General features: G+C 38.2%; 1 protein-coding gene across 3 annotated transcripts; it reads right to left on the reverse strand.

Moving 5' to 3' along the window:
- Window positions 1-2,526: 2,526 nt before the first annotated feature.
- Window positions 2,527-20,290, reverse strand: LOC144979536 (uncharacterized). 3 transcript variants are annotated; one of them, XM_078926245.1, is made up of 5 exons: window positions 19,617-20,290; window positions 8,596-9,133; window positions 8,074-8,188; window positions 6,519-6,647; window positions 2,527-5,151 (listed from the first exon to the last, which is right to left on the reverse strand). In XM_078926245.1, exons 1-5 carry the CDS (start codon window positions 19,625-19,627, stop codon window positions 3,158-3,160), a joined length of 2,787 nt encoding a protein of 928 aa, XP_078782371.1. In that variant the 5' UTR covers window positions 19,628-20,290; the 3' UTR covers window positions 2,527-3,157. The 3 variants fall into 3 exon arrangements, with proteins under 3 accessions (XP_078782371.1, XP_078782373.1, XP_078782372.1); XM_078926247.1 differs by having other exon boundaries at window positions 19,582-20,288; XM_078926246.1 differs by lacking the exon at window positions 19,617-20,290 and adding an exon at window positions 17,160-17,286.
- Window positions 20,291-22,277: the final 1,987 nt, after the last annotated feature.

The following is a 22,277-nucleotide window of genomic DNA, read 5'->3' on the forward strand; positions in this document are numbered from 1 at the left end:
TCACGTGAGAAGGCTAGATCCGTTCGGGTTCGGCGTCTCGATCGGCCCGATTTCGTTAAAAGCCTAATCAATTAAGCTAATGTAAACATAAACTCGTCAAAGCCATTGTATAACGGGACGCTATCCTACCACTCAACTTTCCGCTTTAGGCTTATTCATCTGTTCAAGGAAACAATTGACTGCATATCTCCTGCTAATTGTCCTTTCCGAACAAGTCTTCATGTGTGCATATTCCCTGAGGTTTGCGTCTCGTTCAAGAGTAGCTAAAATTGCAATTAATGTTCTAGCTCTACGTTATCTCTTCCCGCTATAGTTGTTAATCAAAAGCATCTGAATTTCATTGGCTATCAAAATAGGAACAATCTTTCTGATTGGCTATCCCTATAATTGGTTGGCGTGCCTTATTTTACAAAACCAAATTCATCTCTGAACCGAATCACACACACACTAAGAATCCCAAGGAAGAAGGGCCAATTCTTAAACTTCAAACTTGTAAAAAGTTCAACTATCTCTCGGTTGAAGGTCCTTGGCTAGCACCCACCATTGCCCAGTCCGTGCCCAATCCCTGCCTACCAGTCCTTGCTTAGCACCCAATCCCTGCCTACCAGTCCTTGCTTAGCACCCAATCCCTGTCTACCAGTCTTTGCTTAGCACCCAATCCCTGTCTACCAGTCCTTGCTTAGCACCCAATCCCTGCCTACCAGTCCTTGCTTAGCACCCAATCCCTGTCTACCAGTCCTTGCTTAGCACCCAATCCCTGTCTACCAGTCCTTGCTTAGCACCCAATCCCTGTCTACCAGTCCTTGCTTAGCACCCAATCCCTGATGTTTTTTTGTTTTTAAGTGTTTTACGGCGCTTGCAACTCATTAAGGTCATATCAGAGCCAGTAAAAAGGAAGAAAATGGGATAGTAAAAAGTTCTAGAATTACAATAAAGCATCCTAGAAAAGTGAAGACAAAGGGGAATTGGTTCAAATAAGAAACAGGCGTAGATTCCAAAAGCACTCTATCAAAGTACTTAGTTTGAGATCACTAAAAGTCTCATCCAGACACAGGCACAGGTCCCCGCTAAGAGGAACACACTCAAATGTTTTACAAATCATAATAATAATATACAATATAAAGAAAGCACAATACAGTGCATAACAGAGAGATGATTTACAAGGAAAAAAATATCATCTCCCAAAACTATAACTATACATTCGACCGTTTCCCTCCCAGCCAAGGAACTCCGGCAAGGATCAGGACAAAACTAAGTAATCTCATTCCAAGACAATGACAGGAAACAATTGGAAAACGGGTATGGGGGGATAGAAGACACAGCATGTACCTCCCTGCCCATTATGGGAGGTCAGGATCTAATCCCTGAAGTCATTCCTCGCCGACACCAGAACCTTCCTGTGAGCCCGTAGCCACAACACACTGTTGCGAAGTCAAGAAAACCCTGGAGACCAGGAGCCAACCTTGAACTAGTGGATACTGCCTCGTCATTTGACCAATCAAGCAAGCCGACTGGATTAATGATGAGCCAACCGGGCTTATAGCATTTTCAAATGTATTTTCCACTGACACAAATTATTAAAATCAAATAAATAAATATATAATAAATTAGATCCACTCAAGTAGAGCCATTCTTCCTGAGATTAAATGAATCAGGGATAACAAGTAAATTGTCAAATATACATCATCCATAATTTTCATTCTACCTTCCACTTATTCTCTCTATCTTTTCCTGTAACAATCTAATTAAACTTTATGTATAGAATTGTTATTGTTGTATTGGGCGTTACTATTGTCTTGACTCACTTGTATCAATACAATTAGTTATAAGGGACCATAAGGCTATTCTTATCACCCCTAGATTAAACCTGAGCCGTTTGTGGTGTAGGTTGAGTGGCGCAGCTGGTAACGAGAGCCATAGCGTGCATACTAGTTCGAATTCAGACCATTGAGCAATTGGTTGGACTCGAACCCACAATAAAACCACAATACCCCGCCACAACCAGCGCCAGTAAAAAGGAAGAAAATGGGATAGTAATAGTAATAGGTCTGGAATTACAATTAAAACACCCAAGAAAAGGTAAGACAAAGGGGAATTGGTTCAAATAGGAAATAGATGTAGATTTCAAGAGCACATTATCAACGTACTTAGTTCGAGATCACCTAAAAGTCTCATCCAGACATAAGCACAGGTCCCCACTAAGAGGAATACACTCAAATGTTTACAAATCATACATAATGTGTAAATAAAAGATAATACTGTGAATAACAGTGAGATGATTTACAATACAATAAAAAAAAACTAACAAAACATTTGACTGTTACCCTCCCATCCAGGGCCAGGACAAAACCAAGTAATCCCAATTTAAGACAAAGACAGAAAGCAAGCATATTGGAAAACAGATGTAGGGGGATAGAAGACACAGTAAGTACCTCCCTGCCCACTATGGGAGGTCGGAAACCCCACCCAGATTTTCAAACCTTATTTGCACACATTGGTAAAGCTATTGAATACAACTCGCTGTAATTAACTTTCTTGTCACGAACATCATCAGGTGCTATGACTATTTTTTTTTTATTATTATTATTTTCTTCTTAGGCAGTTTCAGGTTATCAAACCGCAAAGGGTATGGCACTAAGCAATCTGCTCAGCTCCATATATATATATATCTCTCTCTCTCTCTCTCTCTCTCTCTCTCTCTCTCTCTCTCTCTCTCTCTCTCTCTCTCTCTCTCTCTCTCTCTCTCTCTCTCTCTCTCTCCCTCCCTCCCCACCGACAATGTGTGGGGCCAAAACTCACTTTAGTTAGTTGAAACCGTGAAACCGTTTGTGGATGCTGTGAAAAATTTACTTAATAAATGTAGGACATAATTTTGGAATTCTGGTAAATGCCATGCCACATGTCAAACATTAAAATTGTTTTTCTCCCATATGAATTCTGATGTGTCATTTCAAACATGTACCAAGAGTAATTTTATGCCTTTTGACAGGTCAGACATTTGACTGGTCTTTATCTCAAATGAATTTTGATGTGTCGTTGTAAATATGTGTTCTTTATAAATTCCTTTCCACAGGTCAGACATTTGAAAGTCTTTCTCCCGTATGAACTTTGATGTGTTGATTTAAATTTGACACCTGAGGAAACGCCTTTCTGCAGGTCAGACATTTGAATGTCCTGTATGAGTTCTGATGTGTCGTTGTAAATTAGAACTCGTGACAAATGCTTTTCCACAAGTCAGACATTTGATTGGTCTTTCACCTGTATGAGTTCTGATGTGTCGTTGTAAACTTTTTTTCATAATAAATGCCTTTCCACAGGTAAGACAATTGAATGGTCTTTCACCTGTATGAGTTCTGATGTGTCGTTGTAAACTTTGTTTCATAATAAATGCCTTTCCACAGGTAATACAATTGAATGGTCTTTCTCCTGTATGAGTTTTGATGTGTAATTGTAATTCTTGTTTCCTGATAAATACCTTTCCACAGGTTGGACATTTGAATGGTCTTTCTCCTGTGTGAGTTCTGATGTGTAATTGTAATTCTTGTTTCCTGATAAATGCCTTTCCACAGGTTGTACATTTGAATGGTCTTTCTCCTGTGTGAGTTCTGATGTGTAATTGTAATTCTTGTTTCCTGATAAATGCCTTTCCACAGGTTGTACATTTGAATGGTCTTTCTCCTGTGTGAATTCTGATGTGTAATTGTAATCTGTGTTTCGTCATAAATACCTTTCCACAGGTTGGACATTTGAATGGTCTTTCTCCTGTGTGAGTTCTGATGTGTAATTGTAATTCTACTTTCCTGATAAATCCCTTTCCACAGGTTGTACATTTGAATGGTCTTTCTCCTGTGTGAGTTCTGATGTGTAATTGTAATTCTTGTTTCCTGATAAATGCCTTTCCACAGGTTGGACATTTGAATGGTCTTTCTCCTGTGTGAGTTCTGATGTGTAATTGTAATTCTTCTTTCCTGATAAATGCCTTTCCACAGGTTGTACATTTGAATGGTCTTTCTCCTGTGTGAGTTCTGATGTGTAATTGTAATTTTTGTTTCGTCATAAATACCTTTCCACAGGTTGGACATTTGAATGGTCTTTCTCCTGTGTGAGTTCTGATGTGACATTTTAAATTAGAACTCCTGACAAATGCCTTTCCACAGGTAAGACATTTGAATGGTCTTTCTCCTGTATGAGTTCTGATGTGTACTTGTAAACTTTGTTTCGCCTTAAATACCTTTCCACAAGTCAGACATTTGAATGGTCTTTCTCCTTTATGAGATCTGATGTGTCGTTGTAAACTTTGTTTCGTGGAAGTCAGACAATTGAATGGTCTTTCTCCTGTATGAGATCTGCTGTGTCGTTGTAAACTTTGTTTCGTGGGAAATGCCTTTTCACAAGTCAGACAATTGAATGGTCTTTCTCCTGTGTGAGTTGTGATGTGTACTTTTAAATCATAACTTTTGACAAATGCCTTTCCACAGGTTGGACATTTGAATGGTCTTTCTCCTGTATGAATTCTGATGTGTAATTGTAATTCTTGTTTCCTAACAAATGCCTTTCCACAAGTCAGACAGTTGAATGGTCTTTCTCCTGTGTGAGTTCTGATGTGTGCTTTTAAATTATAACGTTTGGCAAATGCCTTTCCACAGGTTGTACATTTGAATGGTCTTTCTCCTGTGTGAATTCTGATGTGTAATTGTAAATTTTGTTTCGTGATAAATGCCTTTTCACAGGTTGGACATTTGAATGGTCTTTCTCCTGTGTGACTTCTAGTATGCCTTAAAAGGTTTGATCTACAAGGAAATACCTTCCAACAAATAGAACATTTACAAGACTTAATTTTAGAATTCTCATGGGTCTTTTCTTCTTTTTGAGCATCAATGGATGACTTGAAGACTGAATTAACAGAAACATTTTTGTAACAAGAATTATGAGATTTCTCATCCATTTTTGCCTTATCTATTTCAATAGAATCAGCGTCTGGTCCATCGTGATTTGTAGAAAGTTGTTCAAAAGGTGTATCATGATTGGTTTGGACCTCAGTGCCAGGCTTGTGCCACTCCACACAACTGTCTGTATATTCATCTACATCAATTTCAACTTGAAAGTCTTCATTGTTCAAAGACTGGCCACAGTCGTCAACATCGTTGTTATCTGTAAAAGGGAAAAGAGAATTTTTACCTTGAGAAAATATTGCAGTGATAAATTATCCCCATTGAAAGAGTTGCATTGTAGGTATAAATAACAACATCAGTAAAACCAAAAGATAAGTTAGCTAAACGACTGAGAATGTCCACATGCTGAGATTGATCAAATCTCGAGATTAAAAATCAAAAGATAAATGTGTCAATTTTAAATCATAAATTTCATTACACAAACTGTGTTGTCAAATGATATGGCAGCATGAAATACAATATTTAGGTAATTGCTCATACTGCAAATTAGACCTGTACAAAAATAAATAAATTAAATAATTAATTAACAAATAAATTAATGTTTTAAAATCGTGATCAAAATAACAACAATGAAGAAGATGATGATGATGATGATGATGATGATGAATATGATAATGATGACAGGGTGTTCAGCAAAGTACCAGACTGAAAAATCCTACCCAGAAAATTAAGAACCAAATGCGGCAAGAAGTCACGCGAATACATAAATAATAATAATAATAATAATAATAATAATAATAATAATAATAATAATAATAATAATAATAATAATAATAAAGTGTTCCTTTTTAGCGCTAAATGTCGAAGCTTCAAAGTGCTTTACAATATACTTATCAAACCATAAACACACTCTCACTCATACCGAGCCAAACAGACACACATAACAGTCACATACATTAACTATGCAAGTTTTACAAAATGAAATTGGACATTCAACAAAATGGAATAAAAAAATAAAAGGAATAATTTGCTAATCAAGAAGAAAATTTAAATGCCTGCAATTATTTCTGGAAAAGACAAGTTTTCTGATTTTTCTTTAAATTTTCTACGCTGCCCATGAGCCTTACTGACAAAGGAAGCGAGTTCCAAATGGTAGGTCCTGCTTTATACAAAGATCTATCGTCAAAATTAGTAAGCTGTGTTTTTGACACTTTTAGTAGCTGGATCTCTGATGACCTATGCACCTACTCACCGACTTGGAGGTCATCGTTGTGACTTAAATTGAATCACAACATATAAAAGCCAACTTTTTAAATTACTATTATTAATACTAACTCGTTTAAGATGAGAGAGGTTAGTCCAAATGGTGCTAAATAATCAGGTTTAGTTCCACTATTACTAATACTAACACGTTTAAGATGAGAGAGGTTAGTCCAAATGGTGCTAAATAATCAGGTTTAGTTCCAGCACATTAAGAGATCATCATTGTGACTTTGATTGAATCGCAACATATAAAAGCCAATTTCTTAAATTACTATTACTAATACTAACAAGTGTTTATTGCTTGGTCACTGTTATGGTCTAAGAGAGATGTCTTGATTAAATTATCAAATTTGAAATTTTTACCATTGGATTGTGAGTCGGGTTGGACTCCCAGATGAGCTGCAAGCTGTTCCTCTGTTTCCAATGTGTCATTCATCAACATCTCTACCATTTGAGTCACAATTGATTCTGTAGCCACACTTGCATAGCCAGCTGAAATAAATGCACAAAGAAATAAGGGGGGTCTTTGTAGCCACACTTATTGGTCATAGAAAGGTCACTTTAAATACCTTAAAATATTTTAAAACCTGAATTGATAATTAATTTTGAAACAAAGATAAATCAAAATGTTATGAAGTTTATTTTATTTATATGTTATGGCTATATCTACACATCTCATCTTTTGAGAAGAACGTTTTTTTCTCATAGATACTTTTGTTACTTTTATTTAATCTGTATGGAAAATTTGATATTGCCAAGCAGCCCAGTACCAAACTGACAAATTATTACATCATTCCAAAATTTAATATCCTCTTCCTGTTCCTTGACTGCCTGTTCCCGTTTCATCAAGGATTTTTTTTTTAAGTGTGTTTATCTTGTAATGTTTAGTTAGGTCTAGCTATTTCTTTGGTATAGATTTACACCTATCAAGGTCAATAGAGGTAAATTTGCCACATTCAAAGAAATAGCTTTATATGTTCTCACATGCCTGCTAACACCTGTGAGTAATGCAACAGTGGAGTGGATCTTCTCACTAGTCACTTCCATAAAAACAAAAGCCTCGCAACAGACTCCATGTGCTGGCCCTTGATTCTTTGATCAGGAGTAGAGCCCATCTCTTACTTAGTGGCAAATGTTGTCCTGATTTCAAACCCACCCAGGAAATTCTTGATCTCTTCAAATCGGATATCGTACACGCAAGATGGAAATGAGGACAACAGCAGCAGTAGCAGAAATATTGAAACTGAAGATGTGGAGACGTCATATGTTTAATAAATTAAATAAGTACACATTCTATTGTCGTTTGTTTGTTTATTGCTTTAGGTCTCTTCCAACACAAATGAGGTTATATGAGAGACCGCTGAAACAAAAAAAACAAGCAATCTAACAAAAATAGTACAAATGTAAATCAAAATCATAACCTAAAGATATAAGCTAAATTATAAATAACCAAGAACAAACAGGCAGAAGATTTACAGAAAAAAAATATCCCCTGTCAAAAATACAATCACAAACCAAAGAAGCAGGATAGGCTTAGGCTAGTAAAGAGAAGAAGAAACGACATCACTATCGGATCGTACACCCATGCGAACATCATAGGTATATGATTCAAGGGTGATGCTCCCATCCAACCACCCGCATTCTATTGTCGTGCCATTGTCTGCCTCAAGTAAAATGATTGTACCTTAACTATTCAGACGACCTTGAAAAATGACAAAACATTGTCCAAGATAGATATTACATCTAGATACGATCTACCAAAACACAACAAAGCTGGAAAGACCTCACACCTGAAATCAGTAAGTCTGCTAATCATTTCCCTATCCTCTATGACTTTGTTTAATAATATAGCTATATTCAAAACTAGTGTTAATTCATTAGGCATTGGTAATGACAATAATATCGTTATAGACTGTACCTTGTCTAGTCTCCAAGACCACAGACGTGACCTCTGAACCCAAACCATTGTAAGGAACAGGCTCCTCACAAATTGTTTTATAACTCTGATCACCTTTGTTGACATTGAAGGGTTCCTGGAAAAAAAAGGGAAGAGAAAGAAAGAATGGAATGAAAAGAAACAATAAAGGTAGAGATTTTATATCAAGGTTGGACAGCCACCTGCACTACACAACTTGATACAAACAAAATAAAGAAAACTTGTCAGTGTTAACTCAATACCTCCATTTAAAATTTATTTACAAAAATAGTGATCATCAGGCCAGATAGGCCAGGACAAGGAAAAGTCACAAAATGTTTTGGAGACTTTTGTGTTCTTTTGGGATAACAATCTAAACAAGGACAACGACTGATTTTCAATCTTTGGTTTTTTTTTTACATTATTATTATTATCATCATAATCTCATTGTTGCCATAATTACAATCATCACCATCATCATCATCATCATCAGGGACCACACGGAAGTAGAAAGGAATATCTCACCTGAAGTTGTGTCCCAAGTGATGATGTCACGGATGAAAGCTCTGCTGTTGTCATTTTGGATTCAAATTTAATGTTATCCCCAATATCAACGCTCTGTGAATCTTCACCTTCAAGTTTAACAATAACATTAGTGAATTGTGAACAAGTGTAGGAAGAGTTCTCTGCCTTGACGTCTTCATCTTCAGGTTTTACATTGACATCAGTCGTATGGAAAAAGTTCTCTGCCTTGACGTCTTCATCATCAAGTTTAACATTGACATTCATGGACTTCGAATGGGACTCTGGTATATTTTCAGCATCTATCAATTCAAGTTTAACACTGACATCAGAAGGCTGACATGCAGTCTCCGATGACCTTCCAGTTTCCACTAGATCTTCAGGGGTAGTAAATGATGGGAAGGAATTCTCTGTCTTTACATCTTCCAATCTGACATTCAAATGTTTGAAATCTTCATGTGAAAACTTGATGTTTTTGTCCATTTCAATTTTACAAGACCCTTCCATCATTACTTCTCTAAACAGGATGTAAGAAGGAACACTGAAAAAAGAAACACAGCACCACAAGAAATGTTGAGATAATGGAAAATGAGAGCCTGTTTTGATATAAAATCTATGAGTTTGACAGGGATTTAAAAACACTATCAGGTTGACAATACCTAATAGAGATGCCAACTTTGATATCATTTGTATGGTTTGTTTTCACAAAATTATATACATTTCGCAAATGTTCCAAATCATTATTTTGGATGAATTATAGTTATGGTTAACCATAGCCATACAGCTGTAGAACTACACAAGTTAGAACTGTTTTGGTGTGTACATCATGTACTCCGATAAATTTGCCATAAATTTGTCAAGTTTCATTTTCTAATATCTCTTATTAACGAGATAAAAGCATGAAAAAGAAACCTGAAAACAGTCCCTGTTTTGTTGTTTTGTTTTTTTAAAAATCCTATCTGCAAGTCATCCAAATCAACAACACATTTGAAGATGCATCATTTTTTAATTCATGGATGGATTTTCAATATTCCAAAAGAAATTCACTTCCTTGTTACAGGGCTTTAATAGTAGTGCAGTATTAGTATTTCTCTCTCTCAAAAAAAATTAAAAACACATCAGAAATTTTTTCAAAGTCATGGCTATAATGTCCAAAGGGTAACCTACAAGAAAGTACTGGCTACGTACACAATGCCCTGAACACAGCCTGCCAGGTGAGGCCAGGCCAGGTTCAAGACGCTGTGAATGTTGCCTGCTTGTGAGGCCAGGCTAGGTTCAAGACGCTGTGAATGTTGCCTGCTTGTGAGGTCAGGCCAGGTTCAAGACGCTGTGAATGTTGCCTGCTTGTGAGGTCAGGCTAGGTTCAAGACGCGGTGAATGTTGCCTGCTTGTGAGGTCAGGCTAGGTTCAAGACGCTGTGAATGTTGCCTGCTTGTGAGGTCAGGCTAGGTTCAAGACGCTGTGAATGTTGCCTGCTTGTGAAGCCAGGCTAGGTTCAAGACGCTGTGAATGTTGCCTGCTTGTGAGGTCAGGCTACATTCACAACATTCACGATTGCTTGTTATATTTAGAGTTACAATCCATGCCAGTTATTGGGACGGCTCGGTTCCAGACAAATCGTCCCAATTAAGTAGTGGAAATGAAATTGGGAAATTTTTCAGATTTATCATAGCCCACATAGTAATCAGGGAGACTTATTTGACGACTAATTCGGGGTTACTTCAGCGGCCACTTGACTCTTAATTTGATCTAACAATGAGAGACAAAATCTAACTGCACGAAACGATTAACAATTGCATAAGTTAGCAATGGATTAACAATGATCTTTCTACCCATTCGTCTCATTGAACAAACCATTTGGGGGTGACAGCCTTGATCAAACAAAGCTATCCCTCATCCACTGCACCATTGGTCAGTTGACCCATGACCATGTGCATAATGTCCTTATCAATATTTAAATCAAAGTTAAAACACCATCTCTTTGTTAAAACACGTCTTGATTAATGCATCTTTGCAATTTGACCCCAATATGAATGTTAATTTAGTTTTATTATATCATTATTTTATATTATTTCCGTATTTGACATAGCATGTGGATGTATTAAACATATCTTGTATTAATGACTTTATGTTTAGTTATTACATTGTTGTATAATGAAAATATTATGTTGATGTAGTATGTATAATATTTCATTTGTATAATAATGTCACTGTATTATTGTTTCGCGCATTGAGCATCACCCAATGATGAAAATGCGCGTTATAAATGTCATGTATAATTATTATTATATTATAATGATGGCAGTCGATGACACTGCCAAGGAATACAGGTAAATTCTATTTTCACATTTCAGTGACTATGACACACGATTTGACAACACACCTGATTGGTTGTCGTGATAGACGCTAAATGGGGATACAAGTACGACCATACATCCGGATGACCGTCCCTTTAGACTAATTTGCATTTTAGTAAGTGCCTCCCTGTCCACTATGGGAGGTCAGGAATCCCACCAGTACACAAAAAAGTACATAGAGACAAGATTGAAAAAGTACAAAGAGCAACTGCAAAGTTCGCAACTGGATGCAAATCCCGAGACCCTGGTTGTGTCACGTACTCCCTCCAATCACTTGAATGGAAACCATTGAAAAACTTACACAAAATCATCAACGGAAATGACCCACTTTACTAGAGTTTACACAATGACAACACAATGAAACCACGACCCAAACGCACCCATCATCACCCTAAATTCCATAACAAGCAAAGCGGATAGATACGTTACACATAGATATATATAGATTGCATCACAATTCATACAAACATTTAAATGAACAAACACACAGTCACAGCTCTTTCACACGAAAAATAAACGAAGTGACTATTTCTCCGATTGCTTGGGAAAATAAACTTGACCACTTGATCTCTATTTCTCCTTCTATTTCAAACAGTTTCCGTTCTCAAGGTTTTTTTGGTTACGACCATGTTGATGCTCATAACAACCTCAACATAATTGAGATTACCCCGGAGGATATCGTGAAGAAATTATCGAAGCTGAACCCCAGCAAAGCCTGCGTCCCAGATAGCAGCCCACCGGCTGTTTTGAAAAACAGTGCCACTGAACTTGCTGAGCCACTTACCACAATTATGAACAGATCAATCCAAGAAGGAGTTGTACCAACCGAGTGGAAATTGGCAAATGTCGCCCCCATCTTCAAGACGGGGAAGAAGACATCACCCGGAAATGACCGCACTGTAAGCCTCACAAGCGTACTCTGCAAAGTTTTAGAATCTATCATCAGGGACCATATTATCAATCACTTCACGGAGAACAATCTTTTTAGCAACTGCCAACACGGCTTTATGAGCGGTAGAAGTTGTACAACAAACTTAATTGCAGTGCTTGACATATGGACCCAAGTACTAGAGAGTGATGGGAGTGTTGACACAATCTACCTAGACTTTGCGAAAGCGTTCGATACAGTCCCACATGAGCGGCTACTATGTAAACTAAAAGGATATGGTATCAAAGGAAAACTCTTGGCATGGGTGAGGGACTTCTTACTGGTCGGAAGCAGAGAGTTGTCGTGAATGGAGAAGAGTCAACCTGGAGAGACGTTCAATCAGGTATCCCCCAGGGTAGTGTGCTTGGCCCCCTCCTCTTTGTCTGCTTTGTCAATGGCCTCCCGGATTATGTGCACTCAGCCGCATACCTATTTGCAGATGATACCAAATTATTCGCCAGGGTGCCGGAAGGAGCTCAAACGTTACAGGAGGACCTTGACAGACTACAGCTATGGTCTGATATGTGGCAGTTGAGGTTCAATGCTGAAAAGTGCAAAGTAATGCACATTGGGAAAAATGAAGTGCACTCCGACTATAAGTATAAGATGGGACTCCAAAGGCAACCGAATATCGCTTGAAAATATAAAACTTGAAAAGGACCTAGGCGTGCATGTTGATGATGAGCTGAAATTTAAGGACCACATACTTATTCAGGTGGAGAAGGCTAACAAGCTCCTAGGGCTTCTTAGAAGGGGATTCACAATTCTAGATAGCTATTCAATGAGCACCCTATACAAAGCAATTATTCGACCCCATCTGGAGTATGGAAATGTAGTGTGGCACCCGCGACACAAGGATGATGAAGAACAGCTAGAGTCAGTTCAGAGGAGAATGTCCAAACTCATTCCTGACCTCAAGTATAATAGATTGACAATGAACATATAGTTTGAGCACAGATAGCCATAAGCTCTTTATTAAAACGGAAGTTACCAACTGAAAATAAACAGGAACTCTTTCTTAACAATAACACAAAAGGATAACAATGGGCGCTAATCGTAATAGTAATATCAGATACCCAAACATTGTATCGATATCGGTATCAATGATACTTTTATTATATCCCTTCACCCTTAGTAAGGCATAATGACATTAAAATAAGAGAAATAAGGAACCGTTAATTATGGCAAATTATAGATTAATAATTATTTACAAATCCAACCTCTTCGGTGGAATAATGGTGACCTTCGAGGCACAATTTGACCTTGATTGAATGAGCTTCCCAATTGCTCTGAGTTCCTAGTTTGGCTGTTAGTGTTAGCATTAGTTGGCGCGCAAGTAGGTCCAAGATTAAGAGGATCACCAGTGCCTTCAGTGGTTAAACCAACTGATTGTGCAGGTGGCTTGCCTGATGTGAAGCGCTGATCTCTCGGTGGACTGTCAGTACACTGAAACTCATTGTGTGGGTTTATGTCAGATGGCACAACTCTAATTTGATCTTGGTGTCTTCTCTCAATGACACCATTATCTGTTTGGACTCAAAATGAAACAGGACCTGTTGCTTTGATAATTGTACCAGGTACCCATTTCTCTTTACCAGAGTAATTTCTAACAAATTCAAATACTGTATCATCAACATCTATCTCCCTATCGCGAGAAGTTTCATCATGATAATACTTTTGGGCATTTTGTTTTTGCATAACTGACTGCTGAACTGATGGGTGCAGGAGGTCCAGGTGTGTCTTTAGTTTTCTACCCATTAGTAACTCAGATGGTGTCACTCCTGTGGTGACATGAGGTGTGGTTCGATATTTAGTTAGGAATCTGCTAACTTTCTCTCTTACAGTGGTAGTGGTAGCACCTTTTGCACTCATTTTGACCATTGCTGTTTTGAATGTACCCACAGCACGTTCAGCTAATCCATTGCTAGCCGGGTGATATGGAGAGCAAGTTATATGTTTGATACCATTAGCATTACAAAACATTTGGAATTCATAACTAGTGAAGGTAGGACCATTGTCCGAGACCAAGGTATTCGGCAAACCATGTGTTGAAAAGATTTCTCGTAGCTCTGCAATAGTGTCACGAGCTGTGATAGTGCTCATAAGCTTTACTTCGAGCCACTTAGAGTGGGCATCCACTAAGATTAGAAACATTTTGTTAAGAAAAGGACCTGCAAAGTCAATGTGTAATCTAGACCAGGGTTCATTTGGCCAATCCCAATTATACAAGGGTGCTTTGGCTGGATTACGAGCATTCTTTTGACGGTCATAACACTCTTTGACAAAGGTTTCAATGTTCGAATCCAGATGTGGCCACCAGAACCATGAGCGAGCCAACGCTTTCATTTTAGACGCACCAAGATGAGTGTCGTGTAACATGATTAACATCTGATTTCGCAAAGCAAGGGGAATGATTACTCTTGTACCCCACAAAATACAATTATGCTCTAGACTCAATTCATTTTCCCTCAATTTGTAAGGCTTTAACTGTTCATTAGTTACAGTTTCTGGCCATCCATCCCTACAATATTGATAGACAGTATTCAAAACAGTATCATTCACAATAGCATTGGCAATATCATGATAACTAATAGGGGAATTGTCAATCACGTTGAACAACATATCAATGTCTTCAGGTACAAAAAGTTCAGTCTTGTCAGCAAGTGGTAGTCGAGAAAGGCCATCGGCACAATTCTTTGGACCAGGTATATACTCCAGCTTATAATCATAGGCGGCAAGTGTGATCGCCCATCTTTGAAGGCGAGCTGATGCATGTTCAGGCAAAGGCTTGGCTTCTCCTAGTAATCCCAAAAGTGGCTTATGATCCGTACGAATAACTACACGACTACCAAAAATAAACTTATGGAACTTCTTGACACCAAATAACACCGATAGTGCCTCCCTATCCAATTGCGAATATTTAGCTTCAGCCTGATTGAGTGAACGACTAGCATAAGCAATTGGCTTTTCATTATTTTCACTATCTAAATGAGCTAATATTGCTCCAACCCCGTGGGAGGAAGCATCACACGTAAGAATAAGCTTTTTTGTAGGATCAAAATGACATAGGATTTGATCAGATGATAACATTAATTTCACTTTTTGAAAAGAATCTTCCTGTTGACTGCTCCAATGCCATTTGGCATTTTTACGAAGAAGCATGTAGAGGGGAGCGAGGGTATGAGACAAATTTTTCATGAATTTTGAATAGTAATTCACGAATCCTAGAAATGCCTGCAGTTGCTGAACGTTGTTAGGACGGGGTGCTTCGTATATTGCTCGTACCTTTTCAGGTTGCGGACGTAAACCATGCGATGATAGGCGATATCCTAAGAAGTTGATTTCTGGCTTCAGAAATTGACATTTTTCTCGTCGAATACGTAATCCTTTCTCGTTGATGAGTCGTAGAACTTTATCCAAGGTAGCGAGATGCTCTTGGTCATTTTGACCAGTAATGTAGACATTGTCGAAGTAGACACACACGCCTGGTATGTCTTGAAACAGGGTTTCCATGATAGATTGGAAGATTCCTGGACTGGCAGAAATACCGAAACAGAGTCGTTCATATTGGAAGAGTCCTTTGTGGGTATTGATTGTAGTGAGTTGTCGAGAACTTGGATCTAGATTGAGTTGCGTATAGGTATGTGTAAAATCTAGCTCAGTGAATTTGTCACCATGTGATAATTTTATAGCGAGGTCTTCGATTCTTGGTATTGGGTGATTGTTTTCGTGAATGGCTTTATTTATTGTGACCTTGTAGTCAGACAGTGTTGTCTTTCTTTAAGACTGATACAATGGGCGTTGCCCATTCCGACGTTGAAACCTTTTTTATAATGTTCTCGTGTTGTAAGCGTTCGAGCTTGTTTTCTATCTTTTGCCGCATGGCAAATGGTGGTTGTCTACATTTGATGAATTTTGGAGTTGCATTGTCTTTTAAATAGATTTTGACTTCACGATCATTCAATAATCCAGTGCCTTGAAAAACGTTGTTGTTTCGATCTAACACCTCGTCAAGAGTTTGTTGGTTCTCAATTGAGAATAAAGATGACCAATTGAGCTTAAAATGATGAAGCCAGTCCCTTCCCATTAAGGGAGGACCTTTACCCTCAACTATAAGGAGTGGCAGGTTCGCAGTTTGCTTATCATACTGCACATTAACAATTGTTTCTCCAACAATTTTGACATCTTGGCCTGTGTAGGTGGTTAGTGATTTCGATGACTTGTCAAGTTTTGAGTTAACTAGATTTTCAAAGTTATTCTTGGTCATTACACTACATGACGCACCAGTATCAATGTGGAACACAATGTTTTTATTGTTAATGAGGAGGGGAACCGAAATAGGGGGCCTTTTGTTTGGGGAATTCACAATAAAAAGTTCAAAATTATGCTCTGGGGGGCTTTCTTCATGCTGGGTGGTCAAATTATCTTCATTCAACAGGTGATTTTGATGGCGGTATTTTGTTGTAGGCTCTGGTTTTTTTGTCGATTGTGTTTGCGATCTGCACATTTTTGCAATGTGACCCACTTTTTGACATTTATGGCAGGTTGATGATTTGAATTTACACTGGAATTGGGTATGAGGGCCGCCGCACCGATGACACGATTTAGAAGTCGCCGATGAAGCATGTGATTTGCTCATGGTACTGAACGATCTTGAAGGTTGCTGATAAGAATTTCTGGACGAAGAAAAATGGACAGTTTCGCCCTTCTGAAGTTGATGTGCACTATCTCTTGTTTGATGAATAGAGAGGGCAATGTCCATGGCTTTGTCGATAGTAAGATCATGCTCAACAAGAAGTTTTAGTTGAATCTGAGCATCGTTAATACCGGTCACAAACTTTTCGCAAAGACGTTCATTTAGAATTTTAGAGTTTCTCGAAACTGGCAGTGCTCCGCAATGCTCCGCAGGGCAGCACAATACTGTTGATTGATTCGTTCGGTTGACGATTTCTTCCTTCAAACTTAGCTCGCTGCAGGAATTTAGGTGGAGGTGGGGAGTGGAAGTTCTTTAGCAGCATGCAAAGTTCTTCAAATGATTTATCTGCAGGCGAGTTTGGTTGGCACAGATCGTTCAATATTCTAAATTGTTTGGGGCCTACTACTGTTAGTAGCACAGCAGCTTGCTTTTTATCTGATTCTATATCATTTGCCATGAAATAGAACTTGAGACGTTCCAAGTAGTCCACAATGGATGTCCCTTCCACAAATTCTGAGATGGTCCCAATGGTAGCCATTACTTTGGTTTAATTTAAGTAATCAAAAAAAAATATTTGAATAATTACTTATCTGGCTCTTTTAAGAATTAATATGTAGCACTTCGGCTCTAGATGACTTTATCTCGTCGCCATTTATAATAGATTGACAATCAACATATAGTTTGAGCACAGATAGCCATAAGCTCTTTATTAAAACGGAAGTTACCAACTGATAGGGCTGTGCGGGTACCCGGGTAGGACCCGGGTACCCGGGTATTGCAGAATATTTCGAGTACCCGGGTAGAATCCTCGGGTACCCGGGTATTTTTCAATTTCTCTTTAATACGATATTTTATTGGTTTATAGAATATAATTCAATCATATTTAAGTTTAAAAAAAAACTATCCGTAATCAAATTTCGACAAACAAGCAGATGATCTCAAGAAAAGATCCAATCAACATGTGACTGGACCTACCGTAGAGATGAGAAGGTACTTCGAGATGCCCCTTGTAAAAAGAGGTGAAGACAACCCTCTAACGTGGTGGAAAAAACACCAAGCCTTGTTCCCTGGCTTGAGCCAAGAAGCCAAAAAATTACTGAACATTCCAGCAACCAGTGTACCTTCTGAAAGGGTGTTTTCAAAAACGGGAGAACTGATCTCTGCTAAGAGAAGCTGTCTCGGTGAAAGCCACATTGACAAGTTGATCTTTTTAAACAAGAATTGCTAATGAAGGATTTTTTTTTTATACCCCTTTTGCTTTTTGCCTTGATTTTCTCAATCGTTGAGTTGTTGCAAAGTCTTTATTTTTTGTTTTGATTCTTAATATTTTGTTATATCTTTTTCTACAGTTTGTTCAAATAAAGATAAGCTTTAAAAAAAAACAAGAAAAAAAACAAGAAAAAAAACAAAAACCAAACAGACAAACAAAAAAAACCCGCCATATCAGCCACACCCCCCCCCCCTTTTTTTTTTTTCATGGCGGGTACCCGGGTACCCGAATAATTAATTAATAAATTACCCGGGTAGGATCAGCCCTACCAACTGAAAATAAACAGGAACTCTTTCTTAACAATAGAACAGTAAAGTTAGGTGCCCCAAACGTAAACAAAGGTCGAGAAGCACATGGCAAACCACATGTTCCTGTCTTGACAGCTCACGTTCCAATGTAAATAATAGAAAGAAAATAACCTTTAAAATTTGGCTGTTAGGTGGCAAAAGAAACACATATTCATAAATACTCGATCATGCATCAAATAATGTCTAGATATGGATATTTTATGGAACAAAAAGGTAAAATTTATCAAAAGTTACGTCTATCTATTTTTAGACCAGAACAAATTATTGCGCTGGTATCAACAAAACGAGAATTATTCGGAGCCTGATTTTCATAATAATTTAGTCTTATATTATTATTTCTGCAACTGTTAGATTTTATGTAAACATATTTTCAATACTGAAAGTGTATTGCCTACAACTCAAACTACAAAATTGGGAGACCTATATTGTGCGTAAATTATTCCGGTCCCTAACGGAAATCACTAGCAACTTGTTATTGTTTACGTTTGGGGCACCTAACTTTACTGCTCTATAACACAAAAGGATAACAACGGGCGCTAATCGTAATAGTAATATCAGATACCCAAACATTGTATCGATATCGGTATCGATGATACTTTATTACATCAAGAATCTAGACTATGTCCAACTATTGAAGTCACTGAAGCTACCATCACTGTACTATCGGAGAGCAAGGGGTGACATGATCGAATGCTTCAAATACATGTCTGGTATCTACAATGTACCAGGTGATCTACTGCCACAAGCTGATTCAACGACCACACGAGGACATAGCTTGAAGCTGAAGAAACCGTCAGTGAAAACCTCAGTGAGAGAAAACTTCTTCAGCATAAGAATTGTAAATGCCTGGAACTCTTTACCAGACGACATAGTCACAGCACCTTCTCTGAATGCCTTTAAAAGCAGACTGGAAGTATGGAGCCAATATAAATACGAACTCTCATCAGAATGGTTCAAATCCCCGCAACGCTCAGCATACAAAAACCAAAGCATAGACAAGTGTGAAAACAATGAGGAAGACGTAACAAGCACTGAAGATAACAATCGGCTGATAGGCGACTAGCCTGACCCCAGCTGTACTACTAAAACTTAAAGTAAAGTAAAGTAAGTATTTGCGAGAGTATCTATTGTGAATGGTGAATGTGTATGCATTTTTTTTTGGGGGGGGGGGGGGGGGTTCTTTTGCCAGTGCTTGGGCGCTCTGTCTTTTATTCCCAACTTTCTGTTAGACTTCTACTTCTATCTTGAGTTTTTAGTATCCTGTATTTCAACCTCTGTTCCCGTCTTGAGACGCTTTGTTATTTCGGTACCCGCCCTCGTAATAATGAGCATTTCTTTCAAATTGTATTTTCAACGTGGATCTTTTGTTACGCGTTTATTTATCAAATTTGTCAATATATAATAGCATTTTTAAAAACTCTAGAACAAACCTTGATAGATTAGTGAAAGTTTAAACTTTCCTTACAACTTGACCATTGTTTTGGCTATCCACTTGTTGGAAGTATTGTGTGGTAGGTGCAAAGCAGTCTCCTCGGTTTTTTTTTTTTTCTTTGAACTGTGTTTTCACTCCACCAGTGGACCGAAAACACAGCTGTGTATTCAGTCCACCGGAAATAATTTTTTTTAAAAAGGACCAAATATCGTCGATAGAAGAGTAAAGTTGGTGCAATAAAATAAACAACATCACGTGACCGGATATTTGACATCAAACGTGACCCAGATTTTTTTATAAATGACCCGAACTATGCTGCAATTGACCTTTAGTAATGTCATGCGCATCCAACCAACTTTTTGTTTACATGTTGCTAAGGCAGCAAACTGAAGTTGGCGCGAATAAATTCAAGCTGTTTACTCCGAGTCTGAGATAGCTAGGGAGGCCACGATCATATTTTTTTATCGCCAAAATACCCCTTCTTTTATTTTATAGGAAAACCATAATCATGGTTCCCCCTCCTCCCGTAAACAAAACCATATCTATGTCCAGGGAAACGAAGATGGTTGCTTGTCTTTGGTTAAGGCGGACCATACTTTTTTTTTACAGCGTATCAAATGATCAAAGTCAAAGCATACGGTCAATGTAACGAAGAGAGTAAATTCGAATCTATCTCCTATCTCTTCGCTCAGATGACCCTTTTGACAGAAGACAACTACTACTTCTACACTATAACTATAACTGCACTCTGCTGCACTACCACTACTGTATTATAACCACTGATACCACAAAACTATAGACTTTTATACTATCTAGAACTAATGGACCGTATGGCTTAGCGGTACGGTTTTCGTCTTGTCACAAAAGTCGAGCAATGCCAATGCTAAGTGTGATCAGTAATAGGATGGGTGACTAATCGTGAAAAATTATACACACATTACCCCACTCGATTGAATGAGTATCTGGCTACAGAAATGGCGGTTAGTGTAGTGACGGTTTAAGTACACAAGGGTCGCCTAACAGGCTGTATGACAAAGAAATATGGTTCCACACGGCTTGTTGAAGTGGGGGATAAATATGAAACATTTTGAAGCGCATTGCTCACGGCTATCTGGAGAAATGCGCTGTATAAATATTCATATTTATGTACTTGGTCCAACGGATACTATTACTATTTCTACTACAAGACCTCTACTACTACTACTACTACTACTATTACTAATAATAATAAGAATAATAATAATAACAATATAATAATAATAACAATAACAATTATTATTGTTGTTGTCAGTATCACCGTTTATTTATGATTTAAAAAAGTGTTAAAGATACTTGCAAAATGTTGGTGTTGTGTGTGTTGTAGTAATCCAGCGACGCAACTCTGTACTGTCTACAACTACAAGAGACGCACAAGACCGTGGCACTAAACATCCCTGGCATGCATTTAGTCAAACAACATGAAAGCAACATTCACGGTAGCGTTAACTACGTCAAAGGCAAAGACAAAACAATAGTGACATACAACCAGGACATGACAGTAAGTGAGGTGGAAATTCTCAGAATTGAAAGCAGACACTTCAATGTGATATTACTGTCAACAAACCTCCACCAACGCCATTCAAGTGGCCAGTTACATCCACCATTAGTGAGAAACCAATGATTGTGATAGGTGACTTTAACTGCCACAGCACCAATGGGGATACAATGAGAACAACAAAGATGGAGATACTGTTGAGGAATGGGCTGACCAATATAATCTGACACTCTTCTATGACGCATGAAGCATCCTTTCCAAGCGCTTGCTGGAGAACAGGCTACAACCCAGACCTTGCATTTGTGTCTTCCAGATATGTCAAAAACTGTCGGCAACCCCATTCCAAAATCAGTATACAGACCTATCGCCATTGAGGTAGGATCAGTCATCTCTACGAGAACAAACAAATTATATGAACTGTGTCCGTGGACCTGGCAGCTGCCTATGACACAGTAAATCATAGGAAACTGCTCCTAACGGTTGCAAGGGTAACTCGTAACACAAAAATAGTTGCAATAATAAAATTCCTGATGTCAAACCGTCACTTTTTTGTGGAAATGGATGGGAAGAAAAGCAGATCACAAAAGAACGGACTCCCTCAAGGATCGGTACTTGCACATATCCTTTTCAACGTTTATACCAACGACCAACCTCATTTTGAGAACATCAGGGGGTTTCTATATGATCTGTGTCTTGTGTCCCAGGCCTCTGATTTCAAGACCATTGAGGAGAGACTAACGGATGTCCTGGAGCCACTCTCTGAGGCCACATTTAAAGAACTCACTTGCCAACCCAGGAAAAACTCAAGTGTGTGCTTTCCATTTAAAGAACCGCCAAGCCTAAAGAAAACAGGAAACTGAAAATCTGGAATGGGAACATATTGGATAAAAACACATTTCCCATGTACTTCGGTGTTACAGTAGACCGCACAATGTCCTTTTCTCAGAACACAAAGAAAACAAAAGCAAAGGTGGCCACAAGAAACAACTTCCTAAGAAAAGAGGCAAAAACTTACACGCCATGGGGAGCAGATCCGAAAACAGTCAGGACAACCATAGTAGCCCTCTGCTATTCATCAGCCGAATAGGTCTCTCACCAGTCTGAGTAAGATCCTGCCATGTCAAAATAACACCTGCCGGATCATTAGAGTAACTTGAAAC

The sequence above is a fragment of the Berghia stephanieae genome, chromosome 9 (genome assembly GCF_034508935.2).
Source record: "Berghia stephanieae isolate SIO BIC M18660-M18661 chromosome 9, UCSD_Bste_1.3, whole genome shotgun sequence".
In the NCBI taxonomy this organism is placed as follows: domain Eukaryota; kingdom Metazoa; phylum Mollusca; class Gastropoda; order Nudibranchia; family Aeolidiidae; genus Berghia; species Berghia stephanieae.

What these genes read in the sequence shown, in the direction of transcription:
- LOC144979536 (XM_078926245.1), bottom strand. An exon ending in CACTTGGGACACAACTTCAG is followed by an intron (nt 8,189 to 8,595) that starts GTGAGATATTCC and finishes TTTTTTTTCCAG; the next exon opens with GAACCCTTCAATGTCAACAA. An exon ending in ACCCGACTCACAATCCAATG is followed by an intron (nt 5,152 to 6,518) that starts GTAAAAATTTCA and finishes TCCCTTTTACAG; the next exon opens with ATAACAACGATGTTGACGAC.